Source organism: Diuraphis noxia, unplaced genomic scaffold, assembly GCF_037042655.1.
Source record: "Diuraphis noxia isolate RWA-SAM2 unplaced genomic scaffold, SU_Dnox_SAM2 contig0002, whole genome shotgun sequence".
Classification (NCBI taxonomy): Eukaryota; Metazoa; Arthropoda; class Insecta; order Hemiptera; family Aphididae; genus Diuraphis; species Diuraphis noxia.
This window is the reverse complement of record NW_028301712.1, coordinates 55,963,135-55,982,529: the sequence shown is the minus strand read 5'-3', so window position 1 is coordinate 55,982,529 and position 19,395 is coordinate 55,963,135. Positions and strand designations below refer to the sequence as shown.

Below are 19,395 nucleotides of genomic sequence, written 5' to 3'. Positions count from 1 at the left end.
TGCATAACTCAAAAATTACTAGCTTGAATTTTTATTTAGATACATCAAAATTCTCAAAAAAAAAAAAAAGAATCTGCTTATTAATAAAAAATAAAAAAGGAGGATTCTTATTTGAAAACTGAAGTTTGTATTGTCACAGGATCATCATTAAGTGGTACAAAAAAAGTCAATAATTCGAAAAATAATCTTCAAGTGTATTTAAAAATTCTAAAACCAAATTCTAATAACCATGAAAATAAAATGAGCATAGTTTTTATATCACTAACAGGGATACAATTTTATAAATCCTTTTACAAGTTTTTTTAAAATTTAGAAAATTTGTATCGCATATTAAAAATTACCAATTTTATAATTATTTTTACTAAAAAAATGGCTGCAACTTGTTTGCGCACATTCTACAAATTTTACCTGAAAAATCGGAACTCGTTTGCGCACACAGTTATATTAAATGTACAACTGGTTTGCGCGCACGAAAATAAGGAGTAAAGAGTCAATAGAATCAGTCGAACATCGCATAAACTTATGGACAAGATATAGATCTGGTGAAATAGACCAAATGAAATACATAAAAATAATGGAAAACTGTTTTTACGGAAAATAATAGACACGTTTACCAATCATATTATATTAAAATTAAAATTAAAATTTACAAAAACAAGTATTATATTATATGCATTTTTAACATATTATAAATTTATTAACAATTATTATTAAAAAGCAAGTATTAACATGCATTTTTAACCATACCTATGAATATATTCATAGACAGTCCTAAGTCTGTTAAGTGAGAAGGAAAATGTATGTAAGTACTTTAATAATTTACTTATAAATAAACAAATATTAATATAGGTATTAAACTATTAAGGTCTAAAAGGTTAGGCTAAAAGGTAACTGTGCTCAAACCATGTGCTTGGTTACGGTTCAACTGTTCCCAAACGAGTGGTAGTTTTTTGCCCAAACAAGTTGTCTTTTTGGTATTTGTGCGCAAACCAGTACCGCCCAAAAAAATAATTTTGCAATTATATGATAATAAGAATAATTTAACTTTTATAAAAAAAAATCAAAACAGAACAGCTTGTCCATAGCTGAGTTAAAATAAAATGTATTATTTAAAGTTGGGTTATTAGATTACTTAGAAAATTATATGGTTATCAATCATATTTTGTTGGTAATAAATAACGATAAACATAGATTAATGTACTAAAATCAAAACCAAATAAACAATATATTTTAACACGTGTAAAATAGTTAAGATAATTTTAGTCTATAAATGTATTGATCTTACTTTAGCCAATTCACGTTGTCTTCGTTAATCATGACGCATTTATTCCGCAATTCACCCATATATACTTGAAGAGCAAATAGAGCAAATACCATCAGACAAAATATGGTTAATGTCATGACTTCGGCTAATTGACGAAATGAGTGCAACAGGGCGTTAATGATCGTCTTGAGACCTGTATAATAATAAATAAAACGTCATAAATGATGAATTGGTAAATTACGGAATAATAATTTAGTTGTTAGCATTTGTTCATTTATCAAAAGACCTATATAGAATCAAACATCTAATAAATATGAAATTAAAAATCAACCAATGGAAACATAGGCCATTGGGTGTACGGTGGCGGTTATTTTTTGTATATTTTTGTTTGTAAGTTTTTGAGTTGGTAGGGTTGTTACACGTGTTTGTGTATATGTGACAAGGATATGTTGCTAAAATTCCCGGGTGGTCACCCATCTAGCAACTGCGGCCGAAACGTAGCTCAGTGCGTTTCCGCAGATTAAATCTACGACCGCGCCTCATAAAGCCACGATATATATTATAACCATTTTTAAATGGTAATTTTTATTTTTATTCAAAATTAATTATTCACTGTATAAATTAAGTAATTATAACTTAGAATAATTATACCAGATGGTTAGGAATATATTTCTTCTCGCTATGTTGATTACAGAGTTAATGTTTACATAGTATATAATGTTTATTTTAAGAATTAAATTTTTTTTTTTAAATTTATTATAGGAAAATAAGTTTTGATGTATATCATGCATCATTAACTTTACCAGCAGTGTTGTGTTTTTAGGCGGGTAAGGGGACCTAAATTTGTATTTGCATGCATTTATTTCATTAGATGATAATTTAACATTTCTGAGGGTAATCGAACAACCTCTCCCACTTGACGTGCTACTGACCTTGACTATCAATTAGCAAATATGCACTCTAGATTTACTTTATAAATATGGATACCTACCTAAATCATATTAATAATTCGACAAAAAAAATCCAATGTGTTTTCTTCTGTCTGACGGATTTAGTGTTGTATATTAATAATATATATCTATTTAAATTTGTTTGAAAAAAGTCATATTTTAAAGTAATCCTATAATTTTTTTTTTCAGAAGAAGTTTTTTTAAATAAATTATATTTGATAGTCTATTAAGTGTCTTAAAGTCAGAAATATTAATAAATCACTGAAATTATGAAATTACGAAGTAACTATCGAGAATTTGGTAACAGAATAAGTTAGAGACGTTAGAGATATTCAACACAAACTACCTACATATCCATAGACAGTGGCGCACATGCCCCTCCTCCGAAACGTTATTAAAAGTCAAAATTCAAAGTAAAGACATTTTTACTAATAATATTATAGTACAGTATACACAGTACACAATACTAAATATAAATAAAATTGTCCATTTTATTGACAAAACATTCAATAATATTGAGTCACGACGATATCGTAAACGAAAAGTATCTGTGAATGTTATGTTTGATAACTTGATAATAAAGTTACATACAATCAATTCTTAGATGTGCTTGCCGAAAATTAAATAAATATAGTTTCTAATTTATTATTGTTTTAAAACGATGTCAATATTAATAATATAAAATAATGATTTATGTTACAATATTTTTACCTCTGAAATATTTCTTATAAATTTGCACACCTCTAAAGTTGAGACACTAAGTGGTTAAGTACACATGTGTGTACATAGTTATATATTATTTTTCGATGGAAATAGATTGTTGAATCTAAAAAAGGTATACTAATATTGTCTTTAAAAAAATGGATTCTTACAGTTAATAATTTAAATAAAAATGAAATATTTTAAAATCATAAACGCGGGCTTAAAAGATTTAGAACCTAGATTTATTTAGCTAGGTATACGAAAAATATTTAAAAAGTGTCAAAACAATGGAAATTCTACTTTATTTGAAAACTTAAAAAATAAAACAGCTTACACATAGGTAGCTTATAATATTGTTTTATTATAAAAGATATTTTGTAAACATTTTGTCTACTTAGCGATTTCAGAACTCTATAGCGATTTTCGATACTTTAAAAAAAAAGACTATTGTGACGTTCTATATCTCCTTCGTCTTCTTATTTTCTTTAAATTTTAAATCACAAAGAACACAACCATTTTTATAATATCTTTTTTATTAAAATAGTGATACAAAAATGAAATGTTTTAATTTATTAAGTACATATGAAGGGTTTTCAGTACATTGATGGAATTTAATATTATATAATTTATTATATTATGATACAATAGTTATTTTTTTGTAGACAATAATTTAAAAAGGTATCTTTTGTCAATTACATTTGACATCTCCAAGAACAGAATGCTAATAAGTTTCGAATGCATGAGTGTACTTTAAGACTGAGTGATGGTCCGAAATAAACTATTTACCTAATTGGACAAGCGCATCAAGTGTGATTGGTCCATTCGATACATGTAACAGATGGATAATTTATGAGTATCTTGTTTTAGTAGTTATCGTGTCTGCTCACAAGTAGGTTAAAGTACGTGTCGAGATTTTATATTATTTTATTATTATCGTGAATACTCAATGGAGATAGGGTTGTGCAGTATCTCATAGACTTATTAGATACAAATTGTATTTCTAGTTAAAAGATACAGGATTTTTTAAATTCTAAAACAATACAATACTTTTTTCACTCTGTGAAAGTATGTGATTTGTTTTTTCTTTAGTTTGATCCATAGAAATTCTCCTATTCATAAATCGACCTAGTAATTCATAAATAAACTAAATGTATCTCCCACATGTAATATTTTAAAGACATAATTTAGCATATATTGTATATTTTGTATGTATCTTATTAGTTGATCCTTCATATTGTATCCAGATGCCTAAAATAAAAATATTTTATATCATGCGTCCAGACACTTTTTTCCCGTTATCTTGCTCGACTTTTAATAGTAAATATAGTGCGTATAGACATCAAACCACCTAAACAACTCGTCTAAATGCTATATATGAACAGTATATTATACTAAAGTTTTTGCCGTTTTTGGTCGGTGCAAAATAAAAAAGTTTTACCACTGTGAGTATAACTGACATGACTGAAACACTCCCACTTCCGTAGCTGATGTATATTATATGCATCAGGTGTAGCAGGGTGATCCTTTTATCTCAAGGCTCTCGATATTAACCTGACCCAATCCTGATGTATGGTAGGCAGAGGAAGATTTGCTCCAACTATTAAGTTAGGTTATAGTTTAGCAATGCAGAGTATTTTGTGATGTTATGTACATTATAATATTTATATACCTACTATGTATATAATATGTGTTCGTCACCGTCGGTGAGAAATGTGGCTAACCACGCGTTAAGGAATACATATTGGTTTACCGCATACGAATGGAAATATAAACTATACTGTAGCGCGTTTTGACGTTTATTTATTCGTCAAATTCTGCATTTTCGCGTGAACTCCACGCATCGACTGAATGTCATACTATAATAGTTCACAACATTCACATACCACCGTAATAGTTCTGCAAAAGCGAATTGTGACGTAAAGTCTCGATTTATATGCATGTTCATGCATGGGCGCCCATAGGTAACATTTTAGTGGGGAGGGGGGGGGGGAGTCAAAAAAAATAATTTCGAATGTAAGATAAGAAAGATTTAATGTTATTATTCACATATAAATGTATACACGCATGTTAAATGAGATTCTGAACGGAATAATTTTCATATGAATAAATAAATAAATAAATAATAATATTAATGAATACATAAAAAAATAGAAATTAAATAATGTAATTAAGTATATTATTCGATATCAGTAAATAAGAACTTAACATTTCTTCGTTTTATTCCAAACATATTAAGGAAAGAAAGTATCTTTGTTTGCGTTAACTCTTCCACGATGAAGGTTCATCAATTATCATCATACACAACCCGTTTAAATGATATTCTCCTGTAGTCGACCGAAGCCACGTTTTTACTCGTCTTAATGTACTGAACGATTTTTATATTGTGCACGTTGTTAAAAGGCGTGTAAAAATATTAAGTATTTGAAAAATTGCAGGATAATATTCGCAATGAGCCAATAAATCAACAAACGATTTCATCACACTGGGAGTCAATCAAATTGTTATCAATCCAATACTGATACCAAATATTAGATTCCTCTATCATATTTTCAATTTTATAATGATCACTAATCAGCTTAATTTTTTCTTTGAAATCATTAATGGTGTACTTTTTAATATTAGTAGAATGCAGTAGACTTATTGAGAATGCTATTTTATTTGTACTTGAAAATCGTCGCGAAAGAGATGATATTATAGTGAATCTAAGTACGGAATAAAAATAGAAAGTCTGTAATAGTGTTCAGTAGAATCGGTTTCGTAATTTGATCTATTTTTTCGTTTGGTTTTAATACGTGGACTTTTAATTTCTGTGCTAATTTTTCTGCCATAAATACGGAGTTATTAAAAATATCATTAAAAACCAAATCGAGAGAGCAAAGATGCATGATGTCTCGTTGTAATCAAAAGTGTTGCGATTGCATCCATGGATGTTCTTGAATTGTTGTGATATTAATAATTGCACGAACGAATAAGTGCTCAGCTGCAGTAATACGATAACGGAGATCATTTACAATAGAATGTTTTGAATAAAATGTTTATCTTCTCACTAATTTTCCTGTAGAATATAGGTATCCCACAATATATATATATTCATATACATACCATTAGTACTTTAAAAAATAGTTTACGACCATGGAAATAGGTAATTATTATATACCATGCTTAAAATGGTATCAAACACGCCATCGTGATGATAAAAAAAAACTTATAAACAATAATCCTAGGTAGGTATGTTTAAAGTTTAAAGATAATTTTCTTAAATGTAATATCAGTACATATTGGACAAAATAATAAACATTAGTCTTAAGGAAATCATATTCAAATCAAGTATTCAACTGTTAACACTTCAAATTAAAAATATATGACTATATAAATACGATATAAAATTGTTCATTATAATTATAGGTAGCTGGTAAACGATAAAAGCAACAGCTAATGTTAAAATATTTGATACGATTACTCATATGACTTTTGTCGTTAACTAACACAGCCTTATTGACGTACGTTAAACTGACTATTAAAAGTTTTAAAGGTTTACCTCAAGCAAAGAATAAATGAAAAAAAAATGTTACAAACCATATTGTTTTTTGTAACTAGGTGGGTGTACTCAAAATCTAAGCTAGAAGAAACCACAATGATGGCATAATAAATAACTAATTTAAATAAAATGTTCTACCTATGTTAATATTAATATGCATGGTAACAATAGTTACATGATGTACACATACGCAAATGTATAATCTTTATAAAAATCAATTATCTTAAAAAAAACTTAAATTATATATTGTATTAAATAAATATACATAAATATTATATATACATAAACAGGGTGATTTTTAAACATGCTCACCCTATTTTTATGTTTAAATTATGCATGTATACTAATTCTGATTTTTGGAATTTTTAAATACACTTTAAAACCATATTTTATATTCTAGGGATGCTTTGTACAAATTATGGTATTTAAGGATGATTTTTGACAACATAAACTCCTATTCCAATAGGAACATTCCTTTTACGTTTTTAATTATTAAACAAATATTTTTTTTTAAATATTGATGTATTTAAATCAAAATTCATACATTAAAAACATACATTTTATGACCAAATAATATTTTTCTCTTGAAATCAATGTTTATATGTTTTGTTTAATTTTGTGATTGCCTCATGTTAATATCATTTATTTTTAATGCTCATCAAACATTGTGTACTACAATCATTTTTCTTATCTTTATCTTAAATAACGATTTAACTCGTCTCTGGATAAACTGTCCCTGTGGGTATAAGTATCTCATTTCCTCTGTACACATTTCAATAACTTCCGTTATACATTTCATATACACATGTATAGATGGCATTTCCCTTCCGACCATTTGCCTGTAATCGCAACATTATCAACATTTCAGTCCAAATTCTATGAACATTCATTATATTTACCATAACAAAATGTCTGATTTAATGATTAATTTTAAAACATTTACTACAAACTATGACTTTATAAAACAACTATGAATTATTAAATCAACATAAGTCAACATAAAAATTATAATATAATAAAATATATGAAATCGGATGAAATTAAGAAATTTTATGTGTAAGATCTTTTAGTATACTTAAGATATAATATTAATTAAATGTAAAAAAAAAATGATCAATAAAAATAATTAAGTACAGAGAACATAGGTATTATTATAAATATTTCATAAGAACTTAATATGGATATAAATAAATCAAAGTTATGGATCCTATTTGAGGATGGTATTGATACTATATCCCTATCCATCCACTATGCGTTTGATACGTCTTATTCATTTTCATTATTACCTACGTATGAATTATTTTGTACCACTTTATACACAGAGATATATTTTCAGAAGCCCTATACAGAATTTTTATTTCTGTACTCGATCTTTTTAAAAGACTAATTTATTTCACTAAATTTTTAATTTATCACAAAATAGAATTTACCAAAAGATTTTCAAACTCATAAACTCTTATTTTAATAAGCATGCAGCAGATTATTATTTTTAAATTTCTAATGTTTGAAAAAGATACCAAAGTTAAAAGCGTAAAAAAAATTCAAACGAATATTATTTCAACTGAGTGCCGCTAAAAATTAGTCTTACATTTTTTTGACTGCTTTGAAATCGAAAATAATGTAGAACATCACTACCTGGTACTAAGGTGAGCGAAGCGAAACGAGGGCCCAACACCCAATCTCCATATCTTGTCCAGAATTTAAAAAAAAACTTCCACTTTTAATATAAAATTCCGTAACAGAATATTTTTCTAAACATTTGAATGCATGAATATGAAATATTGAACAAATAGTTAATTATTTATAATGAGTTTAATGACGCGGAGTAGTGCATTAAAAATAGTGGGGCTTAAATAATTTCTCTTACACCTCCTCTAATCCAAATTTAAAATATTTATTTACTATGAGAACGATAATTATATTAAGTATAATATAAAAGTCTATGTTATTAGAAAAAATATTTTACATTTTGCATATGAATTTGAATAAAAAAATAACAATGTTCACCGTTTAAAGCAAATTCATCCCTAGGGATAAGTAAATAATTGTTTTATTTGATAAATTAAAGAAATATAATAATCAAGTGTAACAAAAAACATTATACTTTTTTCATATAGAGTTAATGATGTACAATGTATCATAATAACAATTTCGTCGTATAAAAATGTTTAGGTACCTACCTAGTTATACTAAATTTCAATTAACAAGACATACCAGTTATTTATAATAGGTATTTTTTGTTGTTGTTTACTTAATTTTTGGTTCATTATTTGAAAAAAGGTGTAGAATTTTTTTTGTTCTTTTACTTATTCATTCAATGTTCGAATATGATAATTTGTGTACAGGAAAACGAGCTACGCTATGTTTACGGAGATAACAGACATTTGAATAACGAGAATGTTCCGTTACACGATGTTACGATTGTGTTCAACCACACGAAAGTTTTCACTCTATAAAGTTATACTGGTGATGATAATGTCTGAAAGTTTTTAGCGATGTGGACGGTCAGCGGAAACTATAATAGCTATTGTCCGTAATAACCAGCCTTTGAGTAAATTCAGTATTTTTTCATAAATATATTTGCTTTCATTGTTAAAATATTTAATAGAATACCAAAATAAAGGTTAGGTTAGTATAAATAAGCGAATAAATCAGTAGAATTGTCTTTTAGTTTTTAGATACTTTTCATAAATTCTAAACATTGTAACTGTAATTAAATGTTTTTAAAATAAAAAATGAAACAATGATTTTCCATAGGCTTTCAACTTCCAATATAACATATTTTGATGATAGAACTGTTTAAAAATAAAAATTAACATGCATTTTCAAGGAATTTAACCACTGAAAATAAGATTTAAGTATTTGGAGAGAAAAGAAACTTTTTACTCAGTAGTGTAAAAAAAAAAACATGAATATTTCAGTACTTAGAAAAACATAATATTATTAATATTTTGAATTAAATTCACATAATTGTAATTTGATTTGGCAGAACAAATTATTTTGATATTTTCATATGGTTAAAGTAAATTAAAATTAAAAAAATGTTGTTTAGTGGCTAACGTTCCGCTATACATTAGGTGTTGATTTGGTTACAGCAATGTATGTATTTAACGTGATTATCATTGTAAATATACGAACAACTATTCTGAGTAGAGCCTAGGGTATTTTATCTGTTATTAATATTCCTATTAGTACCTAGTAAAAGGGTGAAGATTTGAAAAAAAAAATTGAAATTGAAAAAAAAAACATTGCATTTACATGCATTCCAACTATCACAAAATTATCAGTAACTTTTTGGTTACTTTCAGTAATAACTATTTATACAAACCTTGTATTTAACTTAGCCTTTGCTTTAAAAATTTTTAACTTCAAATAATTTGCAAATGCTCATGATTTTGATGAATTTTATCAACATTTGAATTTTAATTAATATTAAAAATGTTAAATATGTATCTTTAATATTTTTAATAGTTATATTAATACAACTTATGAAAAAAATTGTAACTGTAGTAGTAAAAACAACTATTCGTTTTTTATTTTTTTTTATGAGAAAAATTAATTAAATATATTTTTCAAATGTAAGTAAACGCTGACTTTGTTGGTGAGAAAAAAAAAATATTATGTAATTAAAAAATATTATATTAATTTAATATTTTATTAGAATTCGATTAATCATTTCGCTTTACATAATCATTGTACTTTAAAAATATATTTGAATCTTATTAAAGTTTTTTTTAGAAACTAATTCATACAAATTACCTTATAATATAAGACTCAAATTACTATGGTTCACTTTATGTTGTAAAACTAATGTTCTTTTAACTGTGTGACATGTTCTTATTCATCATTTTTATTTTTTTGTCTTTGTAAGTACCTAGTTATAGTTTCATCGTCGATCAATTATGAGAGTGTCAATATGAAAGGTTGAACTTTTTCATTAAAAAAAAATTAAAGAATTTGATAACGTTCAGATATAACATAACCAGAAATAAACACAAGAACATACTAAAAACAATAAGTTTAGGTAGAAATTTATAAGTAATTGGTATAGAATGTGTAGGTAGTTTACATCTTATTTGAAGAAGATTTTAAAATGTAACTTATTTTTTAATTTTTGATATGAATATTTTAAGTAGGTGTATGTACAAACCAATACACATAAATCATATATGTACTCATTTTAAATTAATATTATTTGATTAATACAAATTATTTTTTTAAATTTTCAACTTTATTTATTCACAAACATGTTGGTTTATTGAATTTAAGAATTTTTACCAACAAAATAATAATAACAATATTTTAGTAAAATATTTGAGTGTAGAAAATATTTGATGCCATTTTTTTAAATACCAGTAAGAAACCAAATAAAAAGTCTTTAATAGATTTATAAGGCATTTTGTAGTTAAAATAAATCAATAATACATTTATTTTTACAGACTAAAAAAAAAGGTTATGTTAATTCACATTGATATCAAAAAAAAGCATTTGAAAAGTTTAAATAGTTTTAATCAAAAATTTTAAAATAATGCCTATAGGTAGCTGAAAAGATTTAAAATGTTGAGTTATTTTTTTTATTATACAATGTGATACAGTTTTAAGTCATGAAGTATACAAATATAATACTATAAGTTACTAACTAAAATGTCATCTTATTTTTTTTTTTATTTAAACAAAACTTAATTACTCATCCATGCATTAATATTTAAAGATAAATTTAATATAATATTTAATCCTTCAATCAAATTAAAATGAAAGTAATAATAATAGTAAATTGGTGTCAAATATATTTCAATCAACTACATACTATTGATTTAAAATACAAAATAAATTTAAATAATTAAATAAAAATAATTAAATCGTGTTTATGATTTATTATAAAACAATAGCAATAAGAAATGCATTTTACGAAAATTAAATACCAAGTAAGCATCTACTATATTTGAACGTTTTGTAATAAGAAATAAATTTAAAAATAGATTTTAGTTAAATTTCTTTTTCAAGAAATATATTGAATTTAATAAAAATTAAACGCAATAAAATTGATCGAGTTTTGCGTGTTGGTTTGTATATACCACGATTAAATTAAACAAATTATTGTAAATAAAACTTTGACCAACATTTTTATCAAATATTCATGATAAGAATAACTAGAATAAGGTGTTGAACAAGAAACAATTTTTTTATGCCCATAGTCTTTAAATAATTTAAGTTTAATATCAAGTGAAATCGAAAACATAACAATAATATAAGTTATTAAATTAAGAGGTGAATCCGTGAATCAGTCTTAATATAACTTACTGATAATTATTCATTTACTGTATCAAATCTGTGTAAACATACAATATACATTATATTATCTATTTCTTACCGTAATAATTATTTTAAAAAATATCATAACGCATACTGGTAATATTCACATATTTAATTTAACATAATCTTAGAATAAATCAATTTATAATTAATATAAAAATACTTGATGTAGATACGGAAAAAAATGCAATAGTAGTTTCTTTTGAAATGACAAAATAAATATTTTAAATATCATATAAATTGTACCACATACCTAAAAGGTGCATTGTAAGTAAATAATACAGATACAAAAATATATTATGTCGATAATACGGTTTAGTTAAACTGAAAACATAATGACGTGTATTATACCTTATACCTATTTATACAGCATTACAGTGGTTGTGTGTTAGAATATAATATGGTAACCTAGTGATAATCAATTTATTTATTTAATTTGGGAGGATCTAGGGGTTAAGTGTATAATTTTTTTGTTCAGGAATATGCATTTTTATTTTTAAATTACATGTATAAACGAGTTGTTATTAAATATTTTTATGACACTGCGATGAATATTATTATAATATTTCAGCATATTTTGTGTTTATTGCGTATTCAAATAAAGTCATTGTAGAAATGTAAACTCTTTAAATACCAATAAAATGTATTTTATTAGTTCTTAAAACTGTTTAAATTTCAAAATAATATATTTCTTGATAATATTTTTCCCAACTATCTTTGAACACATTCCTAACTTTATTAACGATTATTTCTCCAAATTGTAACTAGATTTATTTTATTATCATTAAGTCACAAATTTCTGTTGGCATAAATATAATGTGTTTTGATTTACAATACAAGGTAAAGTAAACATTTATTTTATGTCTTAGCATGTATTAGAACAATACATATTTTACAATGTTCTAAATTTTATCAATATTGGCGAGACTTAAAAAAAAAAATTAGATCAATTCTTATAACCTATTAATCCAAATATATCACAACAACCTAGATAGATTTTGCTTAATTTTTTTAGATTTCTTTGCTGATAGTATATAGCGGTAATGTGGTATGACCCACGTGGTCATATAACAAAATATATAATATTGTTAATTCTTTAATATATATAGTTTAAATGTTTTATTCAATCTGTTACAAAAATATGAACAATAAGAACAATTGAGGAAGTAAATAGATGGTAAAATAATAATAATAATAGAAAAATAAATTAAAATGCAGATTAAATAGAGTGCAGAAGCTTCCCTGTGGAGGTACTAAGGTTTAATATTTTTAAAATTATAATTTTAACCATTCTATTTCAAGCGTAGTTATTATTTCTTTATATTCTCAAAAAAAAATATATATATAAATGTATATTTTAAATGGCATGTCTATAATAGTATCACAAGTGTTCAGTTATTAATTTATGAATATTATATACTAATACTATAAAGTATGTTTTAAATATACAATTACCACATCATACTAAAAAAATGAAACTTTTAATTTGCACTTGGATACTAAAATTAGTTATGAAAAAAGTTTTTATACAAAAGCGTAGAAATTTAATAAGTAAACAAAAGAAATGCGCCCATCAGTGTGAACAGATAACATCAAACAGTAAATAATGTATAGTTAACTTCAATGAATAATTTAAATTTAACTTTTTATATCTAATTACAATTTTTATTCGTTTAGATGTTTTAAAAATATTGAAAATAAATATTATAATATTATACAATTATGCATTTAAGCATAATACTAGTTATAGTAGTGTATTAGCACCAAATAATAAATAAGAACTTATTTTTGTATTTTTTAGCTTGGGCATATACTGTAACGCCAGTGGCGTATTTAAGGTTTTTCCGCCTTTAGGCACTTTCCATTTCACCGCCTTCCTCCCCCTTCATCCTTCCTACAATTATTTCTAAAACGTATTTAAATTTTAAATATACAATTTATTATATTATAATGTTATATTAAAAAGATACATTGAGATATATGTAGATATATGATTAATTTTGAGCGAACAAAAATTAGTTAAGTTTGATTTCATCAAATGAAAAATAATTTTTCTAATTTTGTAAAAAAAAATTGTTGAAATTTGCCGCCCTCCAATGTTGCCGCTCTAGGCCCGGACCTATAGGGCCTGTGCCTAAATATGCCTCTGTGTAACGCACGTAAATTATAATCTTGATAAAATCAATTTAAAACTAATCATCTTTATCCGACGAAAAACGAGAATATATTTTATTCAAAAATATAACAACCAATATCGGTAGTATTGTACTTGTGTAATGTGAATATAGTACACACAACAAGTTTACACGAAACTATCATATACCAAACATCGCGTTCCATATAAACGGAAAATATTACCTGGCATTATGGATACGGTTTTCAGGGCTCTGAGTACGCGAAATGTACGTAGCCCGGCTAGATTTCCAACGTCCATACCGATGGTTGCATAACCCGACGTGATGACTATGAAATCCAGCCAGTTCCATGGATTTCGTAAGTATGTATACTTATTTAGTATAAATCCCTTCGATATGGTTTTGATAACCATTTCGGCTGTATAGATGGCCAAGAAAATATATCTGTAAAATAAATAAATAAAAATAAAGAATTATACAACTCCGATAAATCACGTTCATTTTAATGGCCTCGAGCGATAGTGACCCGATAAAAATATTTGAGATTGCATTTCACACAAATAAAATAGTAAAAATATAAATGTCGAATATTTCCATAAACATTCGTTTTAAATGCGGTTTGCATTCCGAGTTTTGTTTTATGGGTAATCGGCGTATTTTTTTATTTATGAAAAATCCAGACGTAATTTCTTGTCAGTAACTCGACGTTATTCTTACCCTCTACTTTTACCTAAATATAAAACAACTTCGCACTGTTGTACATAACTTAAAGTCTATGTATACATTTTCCACATCCCTTAACTTTCAGATTAAATACAAACTGTGACGCGAAGGGAGAAATTCTTTACTGTTTAGTTATTTTGCAGATATTTTAAGAGGTGGTTGAAATTTTTTTAACCTCTTTATTTAACTTTAAATATTACAATTTATAATTATCTCAAATATTATTATGAAACATAATTTATTTTGAACTTATTTGTTGATTAATTGTTTTAAAATGAAAAACCAACATATTGTATACCTATTTGAACAGAAAATTTTTAACTACTTTAATTACAAGCTACATCAACATAAACATTGTTTTTTAATACCTAATTGACTCGGTCGTAAATATATAACTTAATTTTTTTTAATTAAGTAACATTTAACTGTTTAAACACAACAATAATATTCGAAAATGATTTGTTATTTGTGTATGCTATACCAACTACTTGAGCTCAACAATTGTTTACGAATTGTAAACTATAGAATTGTACTGCTTTAAATTTTAAAGTGATAATTTACTCATCAATTTCAAGAAAATTTAAATATATTACCAGTTGTACAGTGCATAGCTTAGTAATAATACTGTACATTCTTTGTATTTCTTTCATTATTTTTGTGTAATTATTCATTCCAATGCTTAAAAAAGCTTTATTAAAATAAATTGAAGAATTGCTTCTTCAAAGTACCAACTAGATTCAATTTTAAATTGATATGTACCTATATATACAACCATTACAAATTTTTTCACAACTTCTTCTGCCCACTAATTATTCACAAAAAAATAAATTAAAAATAAAATCATAGAGAACAAAAATATTTTTCACTTCTCTCAAAATCTTAGAAGAATAATTACATTATTGTTTAGATTGTTATGAAATTATAATGTAGGGTAAAAGTGCATTTATCACACAAAATGAGTACGCATTAAAATTACTGTGATTTTATGGTAAAAATAAAATTCTATGAGTAAAATTATTCATATTTACAATTTAAGATGTCTAATATTGTCTTTATATACTTTCACTTATTACGTACATACAACCTCTAATGTTTTTGTTTTTCATAATAAATTGGCATTGCCGTTTGTCAAGTTTCACGATAGTTGATACATTTTATTTTTTTGTCAATATTGTATTAACGATAAGTTTAGATTAATAACTAGAGTATGTTAGATTATCTTAAATACGTCGATTTAATGGTATTACACTAATTAAATATTCTATTACAATGATTAATAACTAGTAGGTATACTAGGTATGTATTGTACGAACATTAAATAGGTTCGCCTTCATTGTGTCATGTTGCATTTACTTTTAGGCAATAAAACATTAATTATTATTGGTTACATACACTTGATTTCAGACTTGTGAATTACGATTAGAAACCAGTGGCATACCTATACAATATGAGCTATTTAAGATTTAGAGCGTATGTACTAAATTAAATTTTAAATTAAATAGTTTAATCTAATTATTTTTATTATGCTATTTATATACTGTATTATTTATTTATGTATACCATATAATTTTATACTAATATAAATATAAATACTTATAATTTCATTAGTTTTTCAATATCAGATACCACAACAATTATTAGGTACTTATAAATTAATTTAGTATATCTGCCTACCAATATTCTCAAATGTGGAATATTTACTTATAGTAATACTTATTTTAGTATTTATTTTTGAGATTTAAATTCAAAAGTTAGATAATTTATAAATGTTTTTCTAAGTATTTATGCATCAGTACATATCAGAATCAATTTTATTAATTATTTAACTCAAGTATATATTTTTTGTTTTTGCATTATTTAATATAACTATTGATAATACATTAGACATTTATATTATAGGATTTTGTAACCAGAAATTAGTCTGCCGTTATTTTGCACATTTTTCTTGAGATTGTAATATATTTTATTACCAATGTTTTATTTATTTTTAATGTATAATGCAATTAGTTAAAATGTATAAGGTGTTATACATTAATATTATAATACAAATTATAACTATATAATAATAATAATTATTATTATTATAAAAATATGATAGAAGGAAATTTATAACTATTGAAATCATACAGAATAAAATAAAACAAACGTACACACCTAATCAAATGGTAGGTAATAAAACTATTTACCAAATAATAAAATATATTGCCGACGACTGCAACATTTATTCTAGAGGAGAGAATATAAAAACTAAAGTAGCTCTACTTCAAACCACGCTAAAAGTCCTACCACACTGGTCTTCAGTCACGGGTCTCAATTTTTCTCCAGCGAAACCCAAGGAGTAATTTTCAATTATATAAAAAAAAAAAAAAGGAAACACTCCATCATGTATACTTAACAACTCTAAAATCGAATACTGTAACGGAGTACGACATAAAACGGTCCTTTTCAGGACCACTAACAACTAAAAACCACATGCAACACATATTAAACGCAGTTCCAAACGGCAGGTTTTACATAGTAAAGTTTCAACGGTATGACGAGGAAAAACCGCACTGAGCTAGTAACAGCCACCAGGCAACGATACGATGATGACTCGTCATACCAACAATCTACAAACAATCAGCAACAACTTTACCGATCCAAATGGGTATATATACCAGTAGATTTCAGAAACTCTTCACTCTTCAACTTCATCTCTAATCGTCAACAAGTCATCAAGAACTTACTACACCGACGACTAGAGACCAGAAGAACAACCTACACCGACTCTACAGCTCAAGTTCAGATCGCCGAGCAGACCAGCGTCGAGGCGAAGCGAACGCAGCGTGACCAGAATCAGCCGACCAATAATAGTCGGAGAACGAAGACCATCGAACCGGCAGCAACAAATTCGACGACGTTGAGTATCCGGGACGACAAGTGAAACCACCGGACCGAACGTCGTACAACATTATATACGCGATTGCTGTCATCGATCCCGTTCTCTCCCTTACCGACCACTTGCTAAAGTACCGTCGACCCGAGCTCCTTTCCATCAAGTAGTAGCCGCTTGTACAAGCTACGCGCTACTGGTGGAGGACTCCTTCCCAGATCTTATAACTCTATATAATATAATTATCTCACACCCATTATATGTGATAGGACCGAACGATAACATCGTCGGTCGAACACGAGCTCTCACCGCGTCAGTCCGCTTGTGTAAGTCTGACTGACGCATCCGTGAATCTCACTCCTCCCAGATATTGTACAAATATTAAATAATATATTACTTGATTAAATAAAAGACCAGCCATTAAATCCTAAAACCAAGGTATATTTATTTCTACAAAGAACGGTTGGTACTTAAACTTACCACACCGTATCAACTGGCGCCCAACTAGTAACTCAGAATCCACGACAAAGACCGAACAACAAAATCAGTCATAATGACGCGAACAAATAAGAAGAATGTGCAAGAAACCCCAACACACGAGACAACTAGCGAGAAGATAATCAGATTAAATGAAAGAATTGTAACATTGACCGAAAAAATGGAAGCCCAAGAGGAAAGACATAAACAAGTAATCAGTGAACTAACATCTGAAATGATAAAAATGAAAGAAGAAACATCAGCAATTAGACAATTGATAAATGACACGGATACAAGAATTACCATTGAAACTGCAAAACGTGAAAAAGAAATGATTACGTTAAAAAACACACAACAAGAGGAATCGTACACCAAACCGAACACCGTCGAAATGACAATGCCAACATTTAGTGGGAATGCAAACGAACACCCGAAGAATTTTTTGAAAGACCTAAGCTCGTATATGTTATATAAGAAGGTCACACCAGCAGACAAAATAATTCTTATCGAGAATTGTATGCGCGGGAACGCAGCAAAATGGTTCAACATGATTAAAGACGCAACACCGACGGAAGACACATTTAAAACACTACTTCTCGGAAGATAAGCAGTGGGACATATTCATTAGATGTACAGAAGCAGGGAAAAAACCAATTAGTAGTAACTTCCAAGAACACTTCCATTACTGGATGGCCGAATTAAAATACTTGGACTCGCCAAAAATGGACGAGACACAGGCCATAAACTTAATTACGAAACACTTCCCAATAGCAATCCAAGCATACATTCAAACCACTCAAGAGAAAAAATTTTTGAACGTATGGGAGAAGTTAGGAGAACTAGAGAATGGGTATAGCAAACAAGCAACTAGCGACCAACAAGAAGAACAATATACGGTGCAAAGAAGTCGACCACCACAAAGAACCACAAACTCTTTCAATAATCGATTCGGACAAACACAACGTAGTCAACTAAACAACCAACCACCGACAACACGTCAAATGAACAACTTATCACAAAAAGGAGCGGATATGACGTCTAACGTGGCGACACACGGACAACAAGCACAGATCAACAATAATTTCAAGAAAACCATTAAACAAATCACATTGACTGAAGAAATCAATGACGACGAGGAGATAGAAGGAGACGACACAGAGGATACTGATCAAAAAAACTACGAACAGGGGACTGTGGAATCAGACTGACCACAGTACGTAACACCCCAAGTCCAACGAAGATCCGCACAATCAGTTACTACAAAACTAAACACAACGGGAAAGATCCAACACAGCACCTGGTCGAGCTAGACACAACCGAGTTAATAAACGAAGACGATTTTGACACAGCAACTCAACAACCCGAATTGAAGGGATGTCCTTACGTAGACATCGTGATAAAGGAAAAGAAATACGAAATGC

General features: G+C 27.1%; 1 protein-coding gene and 1 pseudogene across 3 annotated transcripts in view; one reads left to right on the top strand and one right to left on the bottom strand.

Moving 5' to 3' along the window:
• The window catches only part of LOC107166914 (sodium channel protein 60E-like), a 140,088-nt gene that overhangs the window by 66,364 nt on the left and 54,329 nt on the right, over window positions 1–19,395 (bottom strand). For all 3 annotated transcript variants that reach the window (XM_089220400.1, XM_089220402.1, XM_089220401.1), the window contains exons 4-5: window positions 14,126–14,346; window positions 1,286–1,457 (exon numbers count right to left, since the gene is read on the bottom strand). In XM_089220400.1, the coding sequence (XP_089076526.1) occupies window positions 1,286–1,457; window positions 14,126–14,346 (393 nt within the window). The remainder of the gene's footprint in view (window positions 1–1,285; window positions 1,458–14,125; window positions 14,347–19,395) is intronic.
• Window positions 18,051–19,188, top strand: LOC149058697 (uncharacterized; annotated as a pseudogene).